Source organism: Heteronotia binoei, chromosome 15, assembly GCF_032191835.1.
Source record: "Heteronotia binoei isolate CCM8104 ecotype False Entrance Well chromosome 15, APGP_CSIRO_Hbin_v1, whole genome shotgun sequence".
In the NCBI taxonomy this organism is placed as follows: domain Eukaryota; kingdom Metazoa; phylum Chordata; class Lepidosauria; order Squamata; family Gekkonidae; genus Heteronotia; species Heteronotia binoei.
Window position 1 is genome coordinate 60059927 of NC_083237.1, and position 22877 is coordinate 60082803.

General features: G+C 45.3%; 1 protein-coding gene across 1 annotated transcript in view; it reads left to right on the forward strand.

Annotated features, from left to right (window-relative positions):
• MED1 (mediator complex subunit 1) overlaps window positions 1-22877 on the forward strand; it is a 45302-nt gene that overhangs the window by 2292 nt on the left and 20133 nt on the right. The window contains 9 exon segments of the mRNA XM_060255258.1: window positions 5059-5168; window positions 6487-6565; window positions 11358-11412; window positions 13825-13957; window positions 16505-16533; window positions 19352-19392; window positions 19395-19425; window positions 21393-21448; window positions 21451-21465. Coding sequence (XP_060111241.1) covers window positions 5059-5168; window positions 6487-6565; window positions 11358-11412; window positions 13825-13957; window positions 16505-16533; window positions 19352-19392; window positions 19395-19425; window positions 21393-21448; window positions 21451-21465 — 549 coding nt within the window.

The window sequence follows — 22877 nt, forward strand, 5'->3', positions numbered from 1 at the left end:
CTAGAGACCCATTTAATATAATGGGACACAGGAATGCTGGTTGACCTTACTGGGTACATTGAAGTGCATGGAAATACTGTGACGGTGTAAATAAAATAAGGAACAGATTAAGAGAAATAATGGATGGACCCTGGGAGGAACAGTCTCTGGGAGTAGAATGAGTGCTCTTTGTTTGGTTTGACAGTCCCCAAGATTGGGATGACTGATCTAGGTTTGCTATGATGGGCCCCTAAGTAGGTGGAATGATAGCCAGAAGTGTAGAATGAGAGTACCAAGGGTGAAATGTTGGTATTTCTGAGCAAAATGTTTGGAGTGGCGTGTCCTGGAAGCGGAACTATCTACATTGCCCAGAGCCATATTTTGATGCATATGTAATGTTAAATGCACTAAAATCTGATCATTTTAATTCCAGACTTTCATTTTACCATCATTCTGATCCTATACTGCAATCCTAAGCAGCGGTCCTCCATTACAATTTGTGGTTTAGACTGCATTAACTGCATAGGATTGCATTCCCGGTGACTGTGATTCCAATTCTGAGATTGTTGTTCCAGACTAAGATGACCCTTTGGTGTGGCTTTATTGCATTGTTTCTTGTTTGTATAATAATTTCCTTGTTTGCGTTACTTTTAATTTTGTTATGCTGCCCTCGTTGCATTGCTTTTAATTGTGTAATGTGCCTTAAGCGGCGGTGAGAAATGTGGGCTATAAATGGAGTGGATGGAGGAAGGACAGTGGCTCAGTGGGGGAAGGATGGTGGCTCAGTGGTAGAGCATCTGCTTGGGAAGCAGAAGGTCCCAAGTTCAATCCCTGGCATCTCCAAAAAAGGGTCCAGGCAAATAGGTGTGAAAAACCTCAGCTTGAGACCCTGGAGAGCCACTGCTAGTCAGGGGAGGGACGGTGGCTCAGTGGCAGAGCATCTGCTTGGGAAGCAGAAGGTCCCAGGTTCAATCCCCAGCATCTCCAAAAAAGGGTCCAGGCAAATAGGTGTTAAAACCTCCGCTTGAGACCCTGGAGAGCCATGAATGGGGCTGTGGCTCAGTGGCAGAGCATCTGCTTGGGAAGCAGAAGGTCCCAGGTTCAATCCCCGGCATCTCCAAAAAAGGGTCCAGGCAAATAGATGTGAAAAACCTCAGCTTGAGACCCTGGAGAGCCACTGCCAGTCAGGGGAGGGATGGTGGCTCAGTGGCAGAGCATCTGCTTGGGAAGCAGAAGGTCCCAAGTTCAATCCCTGACATCTCCAAAAAAGGGTCCAGGCAAATAGGTGTGAAAAACCTCAGCTTGAGACCCTGGAGAGCCGCTGCCAGTTTGAGAAGACAATACTGACTTTGATGGACCAAAGGTCTGATTCAGTATAAGGCAGCTTCATATGTATGTTCATATGAGTGAATTTTGTGTTTAGCATTGCTGGTCATTTAATTCAGTGGGCCTTCAGGGACCTCCTGTTATTTCCAGTGGACTTTATGGCCATTTGTTTAAACGTGTACGACATCTTTTTTTATTACTGTTTAATTCATTCCCCCAAACCTTTGAAGTATAGCTTACTTTTTAGGATGGGAGGGAGCCTATGTGTGGAAGAGGAGTCCTAGGAGAGTGAGTTTGTTGAGAGAGAGAGAGAGCGCAGTATGCTACAGAGAGGGCAGGTTTAGTCAGGAGGAGAAAGCTAGAGGTTTGTCATCCCTGCTTCTTATGAATTTAAGATTTCTCCTGCAGGACCACAACAGGATGGCTTTCAGACCATCGTTCTGGCTCCTAGCACTGGCCACTTCGCTCCTCTTGAAGGGCTTGTGTGCAAGGGCAGAATGGAAGGAACCGCTTGTTCATCAAAGGACACAGAGAAGAAGCACGTTTCTAAGGCTTTTAGTAGAAAGGGATGATAACCTGGTGATAAAGCACATGCTTTTCATGCACAAGGCCCCAAGTTTAATCTGTGTCCCCTCCAATTAAGAGGGGATCGTGCCAGTGATTAGAATGAATTGCAGGAGGCCACCTGGAAATATATTCAATTTAAAATAGTTTTTCAGTTGTTGTTTTAGTACTTGAGAGATTTCTCCAGCCTTCTGTGTCACAGTCACACACTTAAATGGTGCTTGCTTATTCGCACTGTAATTTTCCAATGACATATACATGTATACATGTGCATTATATTTACGTACACATGCCATTGCCACTTCTTTCCAGCTTTTCAAGCTATGTTGAAGAGCTTATTTAAAAAAAAAAAAAGGTAGTCCCCTGTGCAAGCACCAGTCATTTTCGACTCTGGGGTGACGTTGCTTTCACAACATTTTCACGGCAGACTTTTTACGGAGTGGTTTGCCATTGCCTTCCCCAGTCATCTACGCTTTCCCCCCAGCAAGCTGGGGACTCATTTGACCGACCTCGGAAGGATGGGAGGCTGAGTCAACCTGGAACCGGCTACCTGAACCAGCTTCCGCTGGGCTCGAACTCGGGTCGTGAGCAGAGGGCTCCGACTGCAGTACTGCAGACAGAAACGCTAATCCAATTTTAGCTGCAGGGGACTATTGGGTGTATTCAAGATCGGTAATACTAAAATCCGACAGGCCTCATTGCTGCTCGTATGAATTTAACGTGCCTCAGAATCTTCTACGACACATGGCTGTCCCGCGTTAGACCTATGTTCTGTGTTGTCTAAATCAGTGTGCACACGGTTCCCTAAAAATAGAAAGCTCGAGTACTGTTGCGCTAAGGCAGCCTTGAAAACAAGGCCGTAAAAGTTGGGAGCCTGTCTGCCTGCACGTATCTTTTGGTCATTTGTATTTAGTCATTACGTGTGACATTGCCAATCCGCTTTTCCATAGACCTTTGAGATAGTTGCTCTTTGTCAAAAGCGGCAATGAGCCTTGGATGTGATAAAAGCTGGGAGCCTTGGAAGTGCGCAGTAAGACAGCTAAAACGGGTGTTCATTTCAGTCCATGAATCTGCCCTGTTGTAAATTGTCAGGGTGGATCGTGCTATTTCAATCACGTGCATTTTAAAAGTTCGAATTTTATAAAGCGACACTGTGAGTATGCCAAGTTCTAACACATTGTGTGTGGGGGGAATAATTGAGGGCCAGCCAGTCTCTGTGAATGATAGGATGTAGGTCTTGGTGACTAGCCCCTGAGAGGGAGCCAGTGGGAAAGTTATTTGGAAAGAAACGGTCTGTTGTGGGGAGAAAACTGGTCGATACAAATAAAATGGAAAGTAGTAGATTCTAGGCAAGGGCAGACTTCTGTTGATGTTCTTTGGTTTGATCGGTAGAACTAAATCATGGGGATATCAATGTACTCAACTGCTATTAGCTTAGTTTGTTGTGGGTGTTGCAGTTATTGCTAGATCTCTTGGTTGCTGCCGGTCCTGTTTTTACAGAGGAGGAACTGAGACAGGAAGACAGCTTGGCCAAGAGTCTGTGAAAGAAGTGGGATTTGAACACAGGACTCCCCATTTTTTTACTTCTGTGGGAACAGATTTTCTTCCTGTTTTCTTTCTTTTTGGATGGGTCTTAAACTAAACTTGATTTGACACTTTTGTGGCGATTGTTCCATGTAGTCTTATTGATATATCGATTAGTTCTTGTAGGGTGTTCTTTAAAAAAAAAATTAGCCTGCCATATCTACAAAGTTTACAAGTGGTAAGCCCCTGATTCTGCAACACAAGGGAACATAAAGGCGAACTTAAAAGGATATTTTTGCTGCAGGAGCCTCTAAAAAGCATCTAATTCTGTTTTGTTGTAGGTAATCAAGTTAATCTAGTAAGGATATACTTAACTTTTTTAAAAAGTGGGAAATCTTGCCCGCCTGGGGCCCTTTTACCAGGGAAGTCAAAGCTTAAACCCAGAGGTTTTGTACTTTCAAAGGCGCTGATGTATGTTGTCCTTCCTTGATATCTTCCCACTTTTCAAATTACTTTAAATGTCTCCGGTTTTAGAACAACAGGTTTTGCATCTCTTAACTGGAGGCAATGCTGAGACTAAATAAGGCGAAACAAGTCTTGTTAGCTCTGTTCATATACATGGTAGTGATCTTTTTATTATCTTGTGGACTTTATAAAATCTGCTGTAACTTTTAGATGATGGATAATTATGGCCAGCGTTGTAATACAGATATATTATCTGCTACCACTACATGTTCACTAGTTCTGCTGTATCTGTGGGTCAGGGGTAGGCAGAAAATAGATTATAGTTTACCAGTGACCCACTGTTCAACTTCCGTTAGACCAGGGGTGGCCAAACTGTGGCTCAGGAGCCACATGTGGCTCTTTAACACGTATTGTGCGGCTCTTGAAGCCCCCCACCACCCCATTGGTTGGCTTGGAGAAGGCATTTGCCTCTTAAATCACTTCTCCAAGCCAAACCAATAGGCACTTTGGAAAATGCATTTAAAGTTAATGTTACTTTCTTTCCACCTCTCTCCATGTATCTCCCTCCCTCCCTTCCTTCCTGTCTTGAGGCTCTCAGACATATGATGTTCATGTCTTGCGGCTCTTGAATGTCTGCTGTTTATTCTATGTGGCTCTTACTTTCAGCAAGTTTGACCACCCTGTGTTAAGTGATGTTGTAACGTCTGTCTTGTTAAGAATGATGGACTAGATGGGGGTGGCCAAACTTGCTTAACATAAGAGCCACATAGAACAAATGTCAGAGGTTTGAGAGCCACAAGACCTGAAGTCAGATGTTTGAGAGCTGGAAGGAAGGAAAGCAAATCGAGGGGGGAAGGAAGTTGTGGAAAGAAAGCAACTTTAACTTTAAATGCATTCTCCAAGCTGCCATTTAAAAAAGCAAATACCTTTTCCAACCAGCCAATGGGATGGTGGGGGCTTTGAGAGCCACACACAATATATGTGAAAGAGTCACATGTGGCTCCAAAGCCACAGTTTGGCCACCCCTTGTCTAGGTGCTTCCTGCAAAGCGCACGTTCTCATGGAAATGCAGATATATTGAATCAATTAATACAGATTAGTATTACTTGGGACATCATGGAGGAAAGCAAAAAGCGACTCTGTTTCTCAAACAATTCAAATGTATTACTCATTTGACTGACTTGGGCTTTTTCCTTACAGAATCGGAGAAACTGAATAAGATGAGTTCCCTTTTGGAAAGGCTTCACGTCAAGTTTAATCCAAACAGCAGACCATGGACAGAAACCATGAAGCTTGTCCGGCAAGTCATGGTGAGCTTCTTTTGTGTGGCTGTGTTTGGCAAACATCCCTTGAGAACGCTCTTTTACAGCAGCGGTGTTCAAAATTCCTGCCCTCAAGGAACACTGCCCATAGCAGTTTGTCTGTTTGCCAGGATTCTTGTTTGTGTCTTTCACAGCACTCCAGCACTTGCAAAGGATTCTGGGTTGCATTATGACAGGCGCTTTACAACCTTGGCTGCAGGCCTGTCAGGCTCTTCTGTTGTACTTGATGAATTGATGGTAGGAGTTGCTTTGCATCTGTCGTGCTGCTACAAGGAAAGACAGGCGAAGAACCTCTCTTCCAGGGAAACTGCTCAGAGCTCTGAGGTTCTCTGATGGAAAGATTGATCAGGATGAAAACCACTGTTCTAAAAGTCTAGTTAAAATAAGATTATTTTTCAATTACAATTCTTGTGGCTTTCTGTCATTCCATTGGGCATTCAGTTTGAGTTGTCCATCTCAAGGGTTTAGCTTCGTTTAGGGTTCTGGTGGTTATATTGTCAAGAGTAGGCTCTGGGGAACCCCGCTCTGAGTCTCCACTCTTCCATGAACAATTGCTAGGTGACTTTGGGCCATCATGCTCTTTCAGCCCATCCTACCTCTGCAGGGTTGTTGTGTGGATTAAAATGGAAGAATAGGGAATAATTTAAGCTGCCCTGGGATCCCATTGATGAGAAAGATGGGGTGTAATCAGGGCCAGTGCATGGAAGTCAGTGAAGTAGGTGGCCGCCTCAGGTGCCACTTCGCCTCATGGGGTGGGGGCAGGTGCCCCTTCCCCATCCCCGCCGACCTGACCAGAGGTGCCCAGTCCCCACTGACCCGACCAGAGGCACCCCCCTCCCCATCCCTGCTGACCAGAGCACTCGCGCAAAGTGCACATGGCCCGATGATGTGTTGGTGTCATCGGGTCACGTGCACTTCCTGTGAGCGCTCAGCCCGGCCCTCCCCTACTTCAAAGGGAGTCAGCTCCCTTTGAAGCAGGGGAGGACCAGGCTGAGTGCTCGTGCGAAGCGCATGCGAGAAGACACCAGGAGGGGGGCGGGGGATCAGAGCTCAGCCTAGGGGTGCCAGAACTCCTAGCGCTGGGCCTGGATGTAATTTAAATAAATATGTGCAAGGAAGGCATAATTGGAGGTCAATTGTAGATATCTGTATATTCTGGCCAGTGGAGATCAGGAGCAAGGGCAAGTCACTCAAAGGTTCTGGTGATGTAGATGAGCGTTGCGATCACCAAGCTGCTGCTTCTCTTATCTCATTATCGCTGAATGTGACACCAACATTTCCCCCCCTTCACTTTTCTCAAACTCAGGAAAAACGAATCGTGATGAACTCTGGAGGGCACCAGCACCTTGTAAGCTGCTTGGAAACTTTGCAGAAGGCCTTGAAAGGTTGGTAGCATTTTAGAAACATCGCAAAGAAATGTTGTACTTAAAAAATAATAATAATAAACCTACCGTTGTGAAGACCATCACAGAGCCTCTGGTACTTGTATGCATTGGGGACATTGAACTTATGTACTTGCTTGGAAGTAGGCATAGAGTCTGCCTGAGTGGAAACTGTCAAGCTGGCTTCAAGGGAAGCCATATGCAAAGAATAATTGATCAATTAACTTTATGACTCACCTTTCTCAGTGAGACTCCAGGCAGATTACAAAATAAAAGCCATAAATTCATACAGCATCAAATATCCAATAAACAGTGCAATAGGATTACTCTTACTGTCAGAAGACAATTCAAACAACATATTTGCACTAATAAGGTATGCTGTAAACAAGGCAGAAGGTGGATTACAGGGTAAAGGCGATACAGTAAAAACAGGTCATGCCTACAGTAATCAACTTCTAGGGCCAGGGATAGCCAAACTGCAGCTTGGTGGCTCTTTCACACATATTGTGTGACTCAAAGCCCTCACCGCCCCGTCGGCTGTATGAAAACAGACTAGCCTGATGGAGCCACACAGTCTGGGAGCAGCTTCATTTGGCCAGATAGATTTGATTTTTCAACTGGGAAAGGAAACGAGCCTTCTTGGGTATGTTCACACCCCTCTTGTTGGGCAAGCAGAATCTGGAGGGCTTTGGGCTCCACAATCTGAGGTCCAGATTGGATAATGTCCTTTTGGGCCATGTGGGAGGATGCCTGAAAAGGAGCTGTCCCTGTGTGTATGTATGTGTGTGTGTGATCCCAAGTGTGTGAGCAGGGGTGGAAATACAGAACAACCAGCATGCATACCATGCCTACATCCATCTTGTCTACCTCCAGACAAGGAGGGAACAGACGCCAAAGAAACTGTAGGTCTCAGTAACCTTTCCCATGCCCCTTTTGGTGTAGTGGAGAGCCAGTTTGGTGCGGAGAGCCAGTTTGGTGTAGTGGTTAAGTGTGTGGACTCTTATCTGGGAGAACCGGGTTTGATTCCCCACTCCTCCACTTGCACCTGCTGGAATGACCTTGAGTCAGCCATAGCTCTGGCAGAAGTTGTCCTTGAAAGGGCAGCTGCTGGGAGAGCCCTCTCCAGCCCCACTCACGTCACAGGGTGTTTGTTGTGGGAGAGGAAGGTAAAGGAGATTGTGAGCCGCTCTGAGACTCTTCGGAGTGGAGGGCGGGATATAAATCCAATATCTTCATCATCATCTTCTTCTTAAGTGTGCAGACTCTTATCTGGGAGAACCAGGTTTGATTTCCCCAGTCCTCCACTTACAGCTGCTGGAATGGCCTTGGGTCAGCCATAGCTCTGGCAGAGTTGTCCTTGAAAGGGCAGCTGCTGGGAGAGCCCTCTCAGCCCCACCCACCTCACAGGTTGTCTGTTGTGCTGGGAGAAGATATAGGAGATCGTAAGCCGCTCTGAGTCTCTGATTCAGAGAGAAGAGCGGGGTATAAATTTGCAGTCGTCTTCTTCATTTTCTTAGCATCCTAGTTCAGTACTGTATTTCATCTGGAATTATGCCTTGTAGTAATAGAGCTGTTAAGATGCATTGCCTGGTTTCCTCACCCAGGTTGTAGATTGCTCACCAGATGCTACTATAAACCCCTGGGCAGCACTAGGCATATGGGCAATCGGGTTGGGGTGGGAGGAAGCCAAGGGAGGTTGAGGTTACCAAAGGAGAATTCCAAATCCTGCCTAACGAGGAGAACCGAGGAGTATATAAAAGTAACTTTCTGCCCTGGTTTTTGGGGTGTGCTGTGTGCTCGTAAGAGAATCTCTCTGCAGGTGGGCAGGAAACCTTTATTGAAACCACTATGCATGCATTCTTAAGGAAGCAGTAGTAAGATTGGCACCGAAGAAGGCGACCATTTGATTCCCTTATGCTGTGAAACCAGAGAGTCCTGTTTCCAGCCTTCTATTCCTGGCCAAAATAGTTGACTTAGCAATGGCATTTTAGGTCCTGGTACTTTTGGAGGAAGCTGAGAATCAAGATGTGTTGCCAGGTGGCATTCAAGTAGGTTTGGAAGTGTCTCGATCATTCTACTTGACACACTATACTGGGATCATCTCAGAAAAGATCTGCAAAACACAGAACCCTCATGAAACTTATCCAGTGCATCTTTCAAAAGTAACTTATTTCCGTATTTAGGGACAGTGTGACCTGCCTGCTGGACCGGCATCACGCTCAGCTCTTAACTTGCCTACCTGCTTCAGAAGCCAAACTATAGATGTACCTGCAGGAGATCCATGTATTGAAAGCAGCACACTTAACAACAAAGGGAGTGTTCAATTGTGGAGCGCAGGGCCCTCCTGATGCCTTTCTCCTAGCTGAGATACTTCTATCAAAACTTGAGCTTAATTAAAGAGTGCTGAGGGAGAGAATCTGTAGAGAAATAAGCCAGGAACACAGCAAAAGCTCTGTGCACCTCGGCGGTTTGCTGTTAGATTCGGAAGTGCCGCACATCCTGTTCCACATGGCGCACAGACCTGCCACTGTCCCATCTAGTTTGTCCCTCAGCTTAATCTCAAAGAGTGCAATAATAAGGACCCAGAGGCGGTTGGCTGATGCAGTGCCTTTCTAGGTTTTTAGCCTATCCTTTCCAGGGGCCTCTGGGCAAGTAACCATAGAAGTAAAATAGTAAACGTCAGCACTGTCGAGTAGGCAGCTTCGATGTGAAGCAAATACATTCATCCCGTCAAGCCAAGCTGGTTTGGCCCTCCTGATCTTTGTGCTGGGCTCAGTTGCAGGTTGTTGCGTAGCTGAAGGATTTTAAGGACAAATTCCTCAAGCATCCAGCTCCAGTTCTGCAGTTGGATCGTTTATCTACATTGGCGGGAGGGAGAGCATGAACATAAATCGTGCAAATGGGCAGTGAGGACAGTTGATGGGTTTTAAGGGCCTGCCGCGACCCATTATCACGACGGCAGCGATGTATCTACTGTGTTCAAGTTCCGTTTGCTTCAACACAAATGTGCCTGATATGGGTTGGTAGGTGCTCTTGGATAGAAACCAGTTTTGGCTTTTCCTTACAGCGACGCGTCTGCCCTTGAACAGGACATAAGGCTGTATTATAAGAGGCTTCAGTCGCATCTCTTAGCCTTTGTCAGTGTAGTGTAAATAACTACTCAATTCTGTAAAACGATTTAATAATGTTAGAAATAATTGTTATAAATTCATGTCTTTCTTCCTTTATTACAGAAACTACTTTCTTTTTTGGTCCAGTGCTGATGTATGGATTTGTTGTATTTTGTTATGCGAGCCTGTACGTGTGTATCTTTGTTTGACCTCTGAAGACCATCTTAGGTCGAAACGCATCCAGTCAAGTGGTTTCTCATTGTAGCTATATGATATTACTAAGTAAGGAGGCTAATGATGGGCCCCTAAATGCTTTTAACTTTCTGCAGTATTTTTATCAAAGATTTCAGGTTTTCACGGCTGGTAACATCATTAGGGTTTGTAGAATCTTTCGGGATCAAGTGCCGTGTTCTACTGGAGAAAGTTTTCCTTCCAGACGTTTCGTTCTCAGCTGCGGAGAACATCCTCAGTGGCGTTGCAGCCGGAGCAGGCGCTCTGACCTTCTTGGCTGCTGTGCATTGAGTGGGGCCAGGGCTGCTGGAGAGCTGCTATTTGTAGGCTGGAGGGGGTGTGATGAAAGGGCAATTGGTTTGTGGATGTGCCCATTGTTTGGTGGGGCTTCCTGGAAGGGTAGTGATAAGGAAACTGGCTGTTGAGACCATCCACACCAAATCCCGAGCCACACACAAATGTGGGTACAGCCTTCCTGCCCTACATAAAATCTGTCACGGACCGCATTGGCAAAATTCTCAAACGCCATAATGTTGACACAGTCTTCAAGCCCACACAACAGATCAGCCACTTGCTGCGCTCAGCCAAAGATATGAGAGATCCACTTTCAACCCCTGGAGTCTACAAAATACCCTGCTCCTGTGGTGCAGTCTACATTGGCACTACCCAACGCAGTATTAACACCCGTCTCACCGAACACAAGAGACACTGTCGCTTGTTTCAACCAGAAAAATCAGCTGTAGCTGAACATGCACTTCAAGAAGGAGACCACGTCATCCACTTTGAAAGAACTGAAGTCCTTTCTACGGTCTCACATCATACCCGCCTGAACAGAGAAGCTATTGAGATTTACAAACACCAGCACAATTTTAACAGAAAGGAAGAAGGCATTTTCATCCACCAATCTTGGTACCCAGCTCTGCAAAACACCCTACAGACTATAAATTGCAGAAAGTCTCAGAACAATCAGCACAGTCAACAACCATCTTCCTTATCTTCAAACCCCTTCCAACCTTCCCAGCAATTAACACAGAACAATGGTCACATTCAACAGCCAGTTTCCTTATCACTACCCTTCCAGGAAGCCCCACCAAACAATGGGCACATCCACAAACCAACTGCCCTTTCATCACACCCCCTCCAGCCTACAAATAGCAGCTCTCCAGCAGCCCTGGCCCCACTCGATGCACAGCAGCCAAGAAGGTCTGAGCGCCTGCTCCGGCTGCAACGCCACTGAGAATGTTCTCCGCAGCTGAGAACGAAACATCTGGAAGAAAAACTTTCTCCAGTAGAACACGGCACTTGATCCCGAAAGATTCTACAAACCCTAACCTGTATTTTTGGTTATGATTTTACTTTAGATCCCGCTTGTAATTTTTGGCCCTTTCAGGTTCTTAATTCCAGTTTTTGGGTTAAGGTTTTTTTCCCCCCTTTGTTTTTCTTTTCCTTCCTAGTGACATCTCTTCCTGCCATGACAGATCGCTTGGAGTCCATTGCTCGACAAAATGGGTGAGTCTCTCCCTGCCCCAGAAGCTGTCACTCTCTTTAGAAAAAATTGTGCCAACCTTGTGGGGATTTTAGCCCGGGTGCTGCTTCCATTTGAATTTCACCTTCAGTCTAACTGCATGGAATTTACCATAGAGTCTCATGCCAATGACTTTGTGGGGGGGCTTCCTTTCCTTCCGTATAGTGTGTAGTTTGATTAACTTGCTTCCATTCCTTGGAACTAACTACTATACAAGTCCTTCTTTTAGTGTACCAGTTTTTTTTTTCTTTTTTTTTTTATTTTATTGTTGTTTTAAAAACCCCACATGTGAAACCCCAGTGCATAAAATTACAATAGTTACTCAAGTTAAACATTAATAGATATCAGGAAGAAGAACATCAACCTAACTTTCATATAGTGAATACAAGAAAAGTAAAGCGATACAGTTTACAACGATATCAAATCAAATCAGCTAAACATTCATCATTTGCATAAATGGACTCCAAATCTCATTAAAACGACACATTTGTCTACGACCAGAAAACGATATTTTTTCAAAAGCTGCAAGTTTCAATAAGTCATCTTCCCAAAGAAGAATTGGAATTTCATCGTTTTGTTTCCAGTGTTTAAGAATTTGGCGTTTTGCTATCAACAGAGCCCTTCCTAACCATAATTTTTGCCCCTTCTTTAATTTCCATTCTTTCGGAAAAAAGTTTAGTATTAAGTGACTATCTTGCCATGGTAGTTGACGTTTAATTGTATCCTTTATTTTCAATAACACCTGTTGCCAAAAATTCTGAATCACCTCACAGTTAAATAGCATATGTGTGAGATTCGCCTCTCTGCTCTTACATCTCCAACACTCTGCTGAGGATAGCATTGCTCTCTTAAACATACGAAGTGGGGTCCAATAAACTCTATGCAATACTTTCTGTTGTATAGTTATCAACCTGATGTCCAGAGTGGACTTCCTAATTTTATTACAACAATCTTCCCATTGGTCCAAGTTCACGTGACATTGAACCTCTAGATTCCATTTTTGATTTAGTGCAGATAGGTCAGGTATTGTAATCTCCTTCAGTATATTATACAACACTAAATTGGATTTCTTCTGCTCAAATGCCTCAGACAGTTGACCAAACAATGGCGGGCACTGTGATGCCGCCAACACATCAGGCCCGAACACAGTTCGCAAGGCTTGTTTTATTTGCATAAAATTCCACTGATATAATGGTAAAGATGTCATTTGAGTTGGAAGTTCATAGTGTGCAATAAACTCATCCTCTTGATTTTTTAACTGATCCAAAGAAACAATACCGGCGTGCATCCACCGAAGCCAAAAAACCGGCTTATTGCCTATCTTAATTAAAGGATTGCCCCACAAAGAGGCTTTTTCATGCGAGAAAGGGTCAGCGTTAACCAGTTTCAGTGTCAGCTCCCATACTTTTCTAGCTGAAGTAATTGATCTCAGTGGATGTTTTATCACAGAGAACGTCGAACCTAGTGCATAGCATCCCTCCAATGGAAATATCATTGCGCCCTCAAGCGATGCCCAGGTCGGTGCGTTATCCAAGCTGACAAGATTCCACCATTTAACTGCAGCTAATAAAAGGGCTCTGTGATATAATAACAGGTTCGGAACCCCAAAACCACCTTCCTTCACCTCTCTCTGAAGCTTAAGCATAGAGATCTTAGGTCGACTGGAGCCCCAAATAAACTTAGATAGGATCCCATCGATTTTATTGAACCATTTCTTAGGGATTAGAATAGGAATGCCTCTCAAAATATAAATTAATTTTGGAAATATGCACATTTTTAAAGTATTAATTTTCCCCCATAATGACAGGGTCAAGCCCTTCCACCTTTCTAGATCTGTCGTTATATTGGTTAATACCCTATCTAAATTAATCTTAACTAGCTGCGATAGATCATTGGCAAAAAAAGGCCTAAATACTTCACCTGCCCTGTTGTAACTGCTAACTGGAAAGAGCTATAATCTAAACTTCCACGCCCTAATGGCATCTTTTAGTGTACCAGTTGTGCCACCAATGTTCCCTCTGAGCTGTAAAGTCTTGTGAAAAAAATTCTACTTTGTGAACTCCTGGCATTAAAGCTGTGAGCTACTGCATAAATCAGTTGGCTCTGGGGACATTTTTCCTGAGCTGAGACAAAAATGTATGAGCTGGAGGCTAAAAAATTGTGAGCTAGCTCACACTCACTCCGCTTAGAGAGAACACTGGTACCCATTGTAAATAGGCGTGCGTGTTTTATCCACAAGGGAACTGATAGTCCCTTCACTCTTCAGGAGGCACGAGGATCAGATATAAACAATCGTGTGTTTCTTGATGTGCTGTTCACTGCTGGTGTGACCCAAGTTGTTCAAATTTCAGAATCTCAGCAATCTTGCTTTCGTTATTCTTTTCCTCTTACCAAAGCCTCGGATCTCACCTGAGCCCAAACGGCACCGAGTGTTACATCACTTCGGACATGTTCTACGTAGAAGTCCACTTGGATCCTGCAGGGCAGCTGTGTGATGTCAAGGTGGCCCACCACGGCGAGCAGCCTGTGGTAGGTAGAGTTTGCCGCTCACGGCAAGCTGCCTTTGTCTCCTATCCAGAGGGGAGGGCGTGCATTGGTGGAGCCTGTCTTATTTGAACAGGCACAAGGGGTTTAATATAAAGCGTACTTGTCATCTTGAAATCCAGCCCCTTTGTTTAGATACAAAGTTTGGTGACTTTGATAGAGACAGTTTGGTGTAGTGGTTAAGTGTGTGGGCTCTTATCTGGGAGAACCGGGTTTGATTCCCCACTCTTCCACTTGCACCTGCTGGAATGGCCTTGGGTTAGCCATAGCCCTGGCAGAGGTTGTCCTTGAAAGGGCAGCTGCTGTAAGAGCTCTCTTAGCCCCACCCACCTCACAGGGTGTCTGTTGTGGGGGAGGAAGGTAAAGGAGATTGTGAGCCGCTCTGAGACTCTTCAGAGTGGAGGGCGGGATATAAATCCAATATCATCTTCTTCTTCTTCTTCTTTTCTTCTTCTTCTTTTCTTCTTCTTTTCTTCTTCTCCTCTTCTTCTTCTTCTTCTTCTTCTTCTTTTCTTCTTCTTCTTCTTCTTCTTCTTCTTCTTCTTTTCTTCTTCTTTTCTTCTTCTTTTCTTCTTCTTCTTCTTCTTCTTCTTCTTCTTCTTCTTCTTCTTCTTCTTCTTCTTCTTCTTCTTCTTCTTCTTCTTCTTCTTCTTCTTCTTCTTCTTCTTCTTCTTCTTCTTCTTCTTCTTCTTCTTCTTCTTCTTCTTCTTCTTCTTCTTCTTCTTCTTCTTCTTCTTCTTCTTCTTCTTCTTCTTCTTCCTTCCATGTCTAGCTGTTTCCTAGTTGAAGCCATTCTTTCAACCAACTCCTTTCTCTCTTAGCCCAGCCCTTAAGCAGAAGTTGCCAGCTATTCGAATTTTTGCTCTTTCCCCATTAATGTCCCCGTAACCCCCAAGTGAGTGGCGGTTGGCTAACCAGGTAGTATCTGTGTGTACTTTCATGTGAGGCTTTCCCCGCCCCTTTTCTTTGTACTTAAGTTGTTTGCTGCTCATCCAGACAGCAGAATGAGTCATCGGTATTGTTTTGAATCCTATGTGTATCATTTCCCTGTTAGTACTGTTAGCTGGGATTCATTATGGACAAAAGTTGAACTTGGAGGGTTTGTGCCATCGTGGATGGCTTCAGGGGGGACCGGAGCTCAGTTGGTGGGGCAACTGTCCACCTATGGAGAAAGGCTGCTAGAAATAGTAGGCAACTCCCTGTTCAGTGTATTACACTGGGGAAAATTGGGAGTGTGTGTGTGCGGGGTGGGAGTCCCCACCAGGAGTCCCCAACTCCCAGGCTGTGGACCAGTACTGGTCCGTGGCCTGTTAGCAACTGGGCCATGAGTTGTATAATTCGTTATATGTTACAATGTAGTAATAATAATAAGACGACATTGGATTTATACCCTGCCCTCCACTCCAGATCTCAAAGCAGTTCACAATCTCCTTTATCTCTGGAGAGCCAGTTTGGTGTAGTGGTTAAGTGTGCGGACTCTTATCTGGGAGAACCGGGTTTGATTCCCCACTCCTCCACTTGCACCTGCTGGAATGGCCTTGGGTCAGCCATAGCTCTGGCAGAGGTTGTCCTTGAAAGGGCAGCTGCTGTGAGAGCCCTCTCCAGCCCCACCCACCTCACAGGGTGTCTGTTGTGGGGGAGGAAGGTAAAGGAGATTGTGAGCCGCTCTGAGACTCTTCGGAGTGGAGGGCGGGATATAAATCCAATATCTTCATCTACCTGACAGGGTGTCTGTTGTGGGGGAGGAAGGTAAAGGAGATTGTGAGCCGCTCTGAGACTCTTCGGAGTGGAGGGCGGGATATAAATCCAATATCTTCATCTACCTCACGGGATGTCTGTTGTGGGGAAGGAAGGGAAAGGAGATTGTGAGCCGCTCTGAGACTCTTCGGAGTGGAGGGCGGGATATAAATCCAATATCTTCATCTACCTCACGGGATGTCTGTTGTGGGGGAGGAAGGTAAAGGAGATTGTGAGCCGCTCTGAGACTCTTCGGAGTGGAGGGCGGGATATAAATCCAATATCTTCATCTACCTCACAGATGTCTGTTGTGGGGGAGGAAGGTAAAGGAGATTGTGAGCCGCTCTGAGACTCTTTGGAGTGGAGGGCGGGATATAAATCCAATATCATCATCTTCTTCTTCTTCTTTATCTTCTTCCCCAGAACAGACACCCTGTGAGGTAGGTGGGGCTGAGAGAGCTCTCCCAGAAGCTGCCCTTTCAAGGACAACTCTGAGAGCTATGGCTGACCCAAGGCCATTCCAGCAGCTGCAAGTGGAGGAGTGGGGAATCAGACCCAGTTCTCCCAGATAAGAGTCCGCCCACCTAACCACCACACCAGAATTGCACAATTGTATCATGCCGAAACCATCCCCCCACCCCACCCCCTGGTCCATAGAAAAAGTGCCTTCCACAAAACCGGTCCCTGGTGCCAAAAAGGTTGGGGACCGCTGCTTTATACAGTTGATAGTAGCTGATAGACACAGTAACTTCAGTTGAATTTGGGACATACATGCTGCTTGTTTTTCCTTTTCAGAGCTGCCCTGAACTGGTGCAACACCTCAGGTAAGTGCTGCATTGGTGGCTAGATCAGTTGTCCATGCGCTGAGTCACAGTTCTGTCGCATGGTTTCATTTTTCCAACTCTGGTAACTGCTTGTTCTTTTGCTGCAAGCCCTCCTGTGTCTGTACAACATCTGGGGTTTGAGTTATTTCAGTCCCTCAAAACGCAGGGGTCTCTAGAATTCTGATCCATGCTCAACCCTTGCACCTTGTGCAGAGAGTGGGTAGGAAATTTTTAATGATGAATCTACATGCACTCTTCATCTCATCCAAAAACGAAAAGCAGTCACTCTTGTGCTTCTGGTATTAGAAAAAGGATTCTCCCCCCCCCCCAATAATTGCTACTGTAGTGAGAGAGAGAGAGTGAGTGTGTGACTACATTAATTTTAGGAGTTCTCTCTTGAGGAAGGTAGCTTGTATTGAAGGAGCACTGTGGCCAATCTGGCCAAGACCTAAGGCTCAGGAGGGCACAGCCAAAGATAGGCAGCCTGGGCCATCACTGGTCAAAGGAAGGGGACTGAAAGTGTGAAGAGAGTTTGCAAAACTCCCCAATTATACTTTTTTTGGGAAAAGGAGCTTGCCTGCTGTGAATCTGGGGACTTTCTGAAATAGCATAGTGGCAAGGAGTACGTCAGAAGCTGTAACGTCAAGACTTGGGTAGATCTGATTATTAGGACGTTGGTGTCTTTGGCATGTATGATTTCCCTCAGATTCTTTTAAGAACATAAGAGAAGCCATGTTGGATCAGGCCAACGGCCCATCCAGTCCAACACTCTGTGTCACATAAGAACATAAGAGAAGCCATGTTCGATCAGGCCAATGGGCCATCCAGTCCAACAGTCTGTGTCACATAAGAGAAGCCATGTTGGATCAGGCCAACGGCCCATCCAGTCCAACACTCTGTGTCACAGAAGAACATAAGAGAAGCCATGTTGGATCAGGCCAAAGGCCCATCCAGTCCCAACACTCTGTGTCACATAAGAACATAAGAGAAGCCATGTTGGATCAGGCCAACGGGCCCATCCAGTCCAACACTCTGTATCACACAGTGGCCAAAAATTTATATACATATACATATATATATATACACATATACACACACACACATATATATATATATGTGTGTGTGTGTGTGTGTATGTATGTATATGTATATGTGTGTGTATATATATGTATATGTGTGTATATATACATATACATATATATATATATATATATATATATATATATATATATATATTATATATATATACACACACACACACATACACACACACACACTGTGGCTAATAGCCACTGACGGACCTCTGCTCCATATTTTTATCTAACCCCCTCTTGAAGCTGTCTATGCCTGTAGCTGCCACCACCTGTGGCAGTGAATTCCACATGTTACATGTTTTGATGCAATATGTTCTTTTTCCCCCCTCTTAGCGAGAGAAACTTTGATGAATTTTCTAAGCACCTGAAGGGACTTGTCAATCTGTATAAATTGCCCGGGTGACAAGTAAGTATTTCATAATACAATACTCTATTCTGTTGTAAATCAAAGTATAATGAGCCATAGATTTATGGTGTCCCTGGGACCAGGTCAGATATCTGTGAATATAGAGTTGTGGGGAAGGTCGGAAAGCATTTGCATGCCCCCGCTTCCTTTCTTTTTACCACCTTTTTCTCTTTCCTGCATTGCCAGGTCAGTATCTACCTATGGCAGTGTTTTCCTCTGGGATCCAGAACTACTATTCCCAAAGCTAGAAAGAGTATGAGACTAAAACTTGAGAAAACTAGATTTCTGTGGCCATGGCTGATTCCTATGTTTTGGAGGCAGAGATGTGAAAGCCCAGAAAAAAACAGAAAAATTGAGGGGAGGGGGTTTTTCCTGTTTTTTTCCTCCAAAACATGCCAAGTATTGGGGGGAAACTCCTTTGAAATATTTTCTCCTTTAGAATGAGCAAAACGCTTTTCAGGACAAGGTGGATATGCTATAGGTGCATATAGCTCGCATGAGTGGAGCGTGCAGTGCTTTCATCGCTTCTCAACAGTTGTATCCTTCTGTTGTCCTTTTGATGTGGTTGATCTTTTAACCTCTCCCTCAAACCACTATGACATGCAGGGCTCTTTTTCTAGCAGGAGCTCCTCTGCATGTTAGACCACGCCGCCCCCTCCCCCCGATGTAGCCAATCCTCTAAGAACTTAGAGGGCTCTTAGTAGAGGGCCTCCTGTAAGCTCCATCAGGGGGCATGGCCTAATATGCAGAGGAGCTCCTGCTAGAAAAAGAGCCCTGATGACACATATACCCCCATATAGGTAAAAAGTAGCTTTTTAGTAGAAAAAAGTGGGGCAAAAAACTGCGCTGGCCTTAGGGTTGCCATGCCAAGAGCCAACTTGGGCCCCCCCAGACAACGATCACGCCTCCCCCCACCGCCCCATGATCCTAATCCAAACCAAATATCATAATAAAACAAATCACTTGGCTGGCTATTATATACTAATAACCAAGTTGGCAAAATCTGAGGGTTCTTAAATCAAGTGATTGGAGATGTGAATGGGCAAGACAGATCTTTCTACAGACCTGAAAATACCCAAGTGAGCATCAAAATCTGAAATAAAAATGGTTAAATGATAAAAGGAGCACCTGTAGCTTTAAGAAACAGAAATGTCTGTGGTTGTTGCTAGGCAGCCACAGCTTTCTGGCTCAGCCTTTATCAGTAAAAGGCAAGGGATGGATGCAGGCTATTTGGGCCTTTGAGGAGGGTGCATCAGGGTCAGACCTGGCAGCGGCTACCAGGCTACCTACTACTGCCCTTTTTTTGTTCTCATTTCAGCAAACTCAAAACTAAAATGTACCTGGCTCTTCAGTCCTTGAGCTGGACCTTTCAAAGATGGCGGGGATGTACTGGTAAGAGTAGTTTGCCACCGTGTGCTTAGCATTCACTCCGTAGCCATAATAAAAACCACAATGGTATTGAGGAGAAGATGCAGGACTCGGTGGGAAGGCAAGGTTCAAATTGTACCTGAGCTATGGATCAATGGGGTGTCCTTTGCCAATTCACAACGTATTCTACTTACATTATTCAGAGTTTGCCTTTCTCCCTGCAACACGGTGAAGTCCGTACGATCCGCTGAAGTTAATATAAATCAACGGGATCACAGTCTCTGATCATGACCGAACTGTGTCTGCCATGTCTCAACAAGGGTGAGGGCCTTCTCAGTTGTGGCCCCTGTCCTTCCAACTGCCTAAAGAAGTGTGTACCTTGCGGGATCTCCCAAAGATCCACAGGCGGTGAAGGGCTGCTCTTTTGGGGTGATTCTGATCCACCAGGCAGCTGGTACGCTTCAGCCGTGTCTTTGCCGCCCATGCCTACTTGAGAGTGGATAGATTTTTACTTGTTTTATGTTTTATAAGTTTACTTATTGTATCTTGTGTATTGTTTTTACCAGGTGTGTTTTCTACGCTGTTATCCGCCCACTTTCCATTTAAAGGAGAGGAGTGGCATATAAATTTGATAAATAAATTAAGTGATTATTTATTTATTTATATTTCAATTTATATCCCGCCCTTCCACCGAAGCGGCTCGGGGCGGCTTACAACATATAAAATCTAACATAGGTTTAACTTTAAAAACATCGATTTACAACAATTTAAAACAGTAAGATAATAAAACATATAAAACAGCGGTCTGTCAAAATGTTACTCTACAGCCTTCCAAAGTTTCCAGTGTCAGTTAGTTATAGGCCAGCCGGAAGAGGACTGTCTTGCAGGCCCTGCGGAACTGCCCAAGGTCCCGCAGGGCCCTCACCTCTTCCGGCAGCTGGTTCCACCAGCAAGGCGCTGTTACCAAAAAGGCCCGGTCCCTGGTAGATTTCAGACGGGCCTCCTTTGGCCCGGGATTACAAGCAGGTTTGAGAACCCGATCTCAGTACCTTCTGGGAACATGTGGGGAGAGACGGTCCCTAAGGTAGGCAGGTCCTAGGCCATACTTTCACGAGGTTTTGTGAGGGCAAATGGGAAGAACGTTCCGTAGAACCTGGCACCTTAACAAATTCTATTGAAACGTATCTCATTTGTTGCATAGCTATAAAAATGCAAGGTTCTAAAAGCTGCAAATTATCTCCATCCTTTAGCCTCACCATCAAGGGCAGAGCTTCAGCTAACTTGCAACTTCCAGGTGGGGCCTGGAGATCTCCTGGCTCTCCCCCCTTCCACTAGTCTCATTGTGCACCTACATCCATTTGCATGCATGCACACACAGAAAAGAGATAAAAGTGCTCTCTGTCTAGGCTTTTTTTTTTTTTTTAAAGGCACACTCCAAGTGGTGGCTGTATCAGCCCCACAACCCAGCGGAGGTTGGGCAGAACCAATAGGTTGTATCCTGGCAGGCTCTGGCCAAAAAAAGTGATACATTTCCTATTATGCCTTGATTGCATCGGTGATGACTTACATTCTCACAGCTGCCCTGAGAAGGTTGTTGATATCCTTCTTGTATGGCTGAGAAAGGGCGCTGGAGAGGTGACATAAAAATGTCCTAAATAAATTAAATACAGGGGCTGAGACTGAGACAGAAGGATTGCAGCAGGCCCTGCAAGAAATCCATGGTGGAGGTGTGCCTTTGAATTCAGGTCTCCCAGTTATAAGACCAGCTCTCTGCCTAGTTGGCATCATTGGCACAATGGTCTGAAAAGGAAAGGAGGGGTGTTGGGAAGAAACGCAAGTTTCTTCAGGCAGTATCCGCATACAGCTGAACCCAAGGCTTGGGCCGCATGAAGCACACAGCCTAAGACACCCTCCCAAAGTTTTCTGTGGCAGTCTGGGGTTTTGACATTGCAGTTGCAGATTATAAATTTCCTGCTGCGTCCGCTTTGCAGGCAAGCCACCAATGCGAACCCCTTGGACAAGATTTTGCACGGCACTGTGGGCTATCTCACCCGAGGAGTGGCGGTAAGAGGTTGTCTCTTGCTATTGAGGTGGGTTTGGATGTCGCATGCATGAGCAGGGAGTCTCATTATGATGTGATACACTTAACTGGTACTCCCCGCTTGCTTCCTGACCTGTGCTTTAAGGTGCATGGTTGCATTTGGGGCGGGGGGGGAGATAATTTGTGAAATGGTTCAAGCTTGATTGTTTAAAAATCATTAGTAAGGACCTTCTTGTCCAAAGCCATCGGTGTGCCATCCTGCCCCTGGATCAGCCAGTTTGGTGTAGTGGTTAAGTGTGCAGACTCTTATCTGAGAAAACCAGGTTTGATTCCCCACGCCTCCACTTGCAGCTGCTGGAATGGCCTTGGTCAGCCAGAGCTCTGGCAGAGGTTGCCCTTGAAAGGGCAGCTGCTGTGGGAGCCCTCTCCAGCCCCACCCACCTCACAGGGTGTCTGTTGCAGGGGGAGAAGATAGAGGAGATTGTGAGCCGCTCTGAGATTCAGAGTGGAGGGCAGGATATAAATCCAATATCTTCTCCTTCATCAGCCTGTGCAATTCAGGGCACAGAAGCAGATGTGTTGAAACGTTTTAAATAATGCCCCTGAGAAAGCTACTAGCGAACTAAATGGCTCTAGGTAATGTGAGCCCTCCACAATATATCGGATGGCAAAGAACTCACAGGTATGACTGCTACCTTTCTTTCTTTCTTTCTTCTTCTTCTTTCTTTCTTTCTTTCTTTCTTTCTTTCTTTCTTTCTTTCTTTCTTTCTTTCTTTCTTTCTTTCTTTCTTTCTTTCTTTCTTCCTTCCTTCCTTCCTTCCTTCCTTCCTTCCTTCCTTCCTTCCTTCCTTCCTTCCTTCCTTCCTTCCTTCCTTCCTTCCTTCCTTCCTTCCTCCCCTCCCCTTCCCTTCCCTTCCCTTCCCTTCCCTTCCCATCTTCCACCATCCACCTACCTTCTTCCTCCCTCTCTCTCCCTCCCTCCCTACCTCTCTCTCTATATATCTATCTATCTTCCCATCCACCATCTATCATCCTATCTACCATCTACCTACCATCTATCTATGTTTGCCTGTGTGAACGTGTGCAACTTCTAGTGACTGACCCCTACTGAAGCCCTCCCACTGTTGTCCCCCAAGCACCAAGCATACAGAGGATCACTGCCCTAGCTCAGTACCCGCTAGAAGAAAATGACATATGCAGGTAGTCAGCTTCTGGATACCTGTGTGATAAACTACATACGCATCTTCTAGTAGATTTCCTTTTCCAAGTACTCAAGAGTGGCGGAATGGAACAGTGACACTTGTCGGCTTGGCAAACCCGAGTTCAGCTGTTCAGTTATGACATTGAGTGGGTGATTCTGACTGTCTTTCCGCCCAACTTTCCTCCCCTTCAGGATCATTTTAAGGATAACAATTAAGCTGCTTCTGGCCTGTAG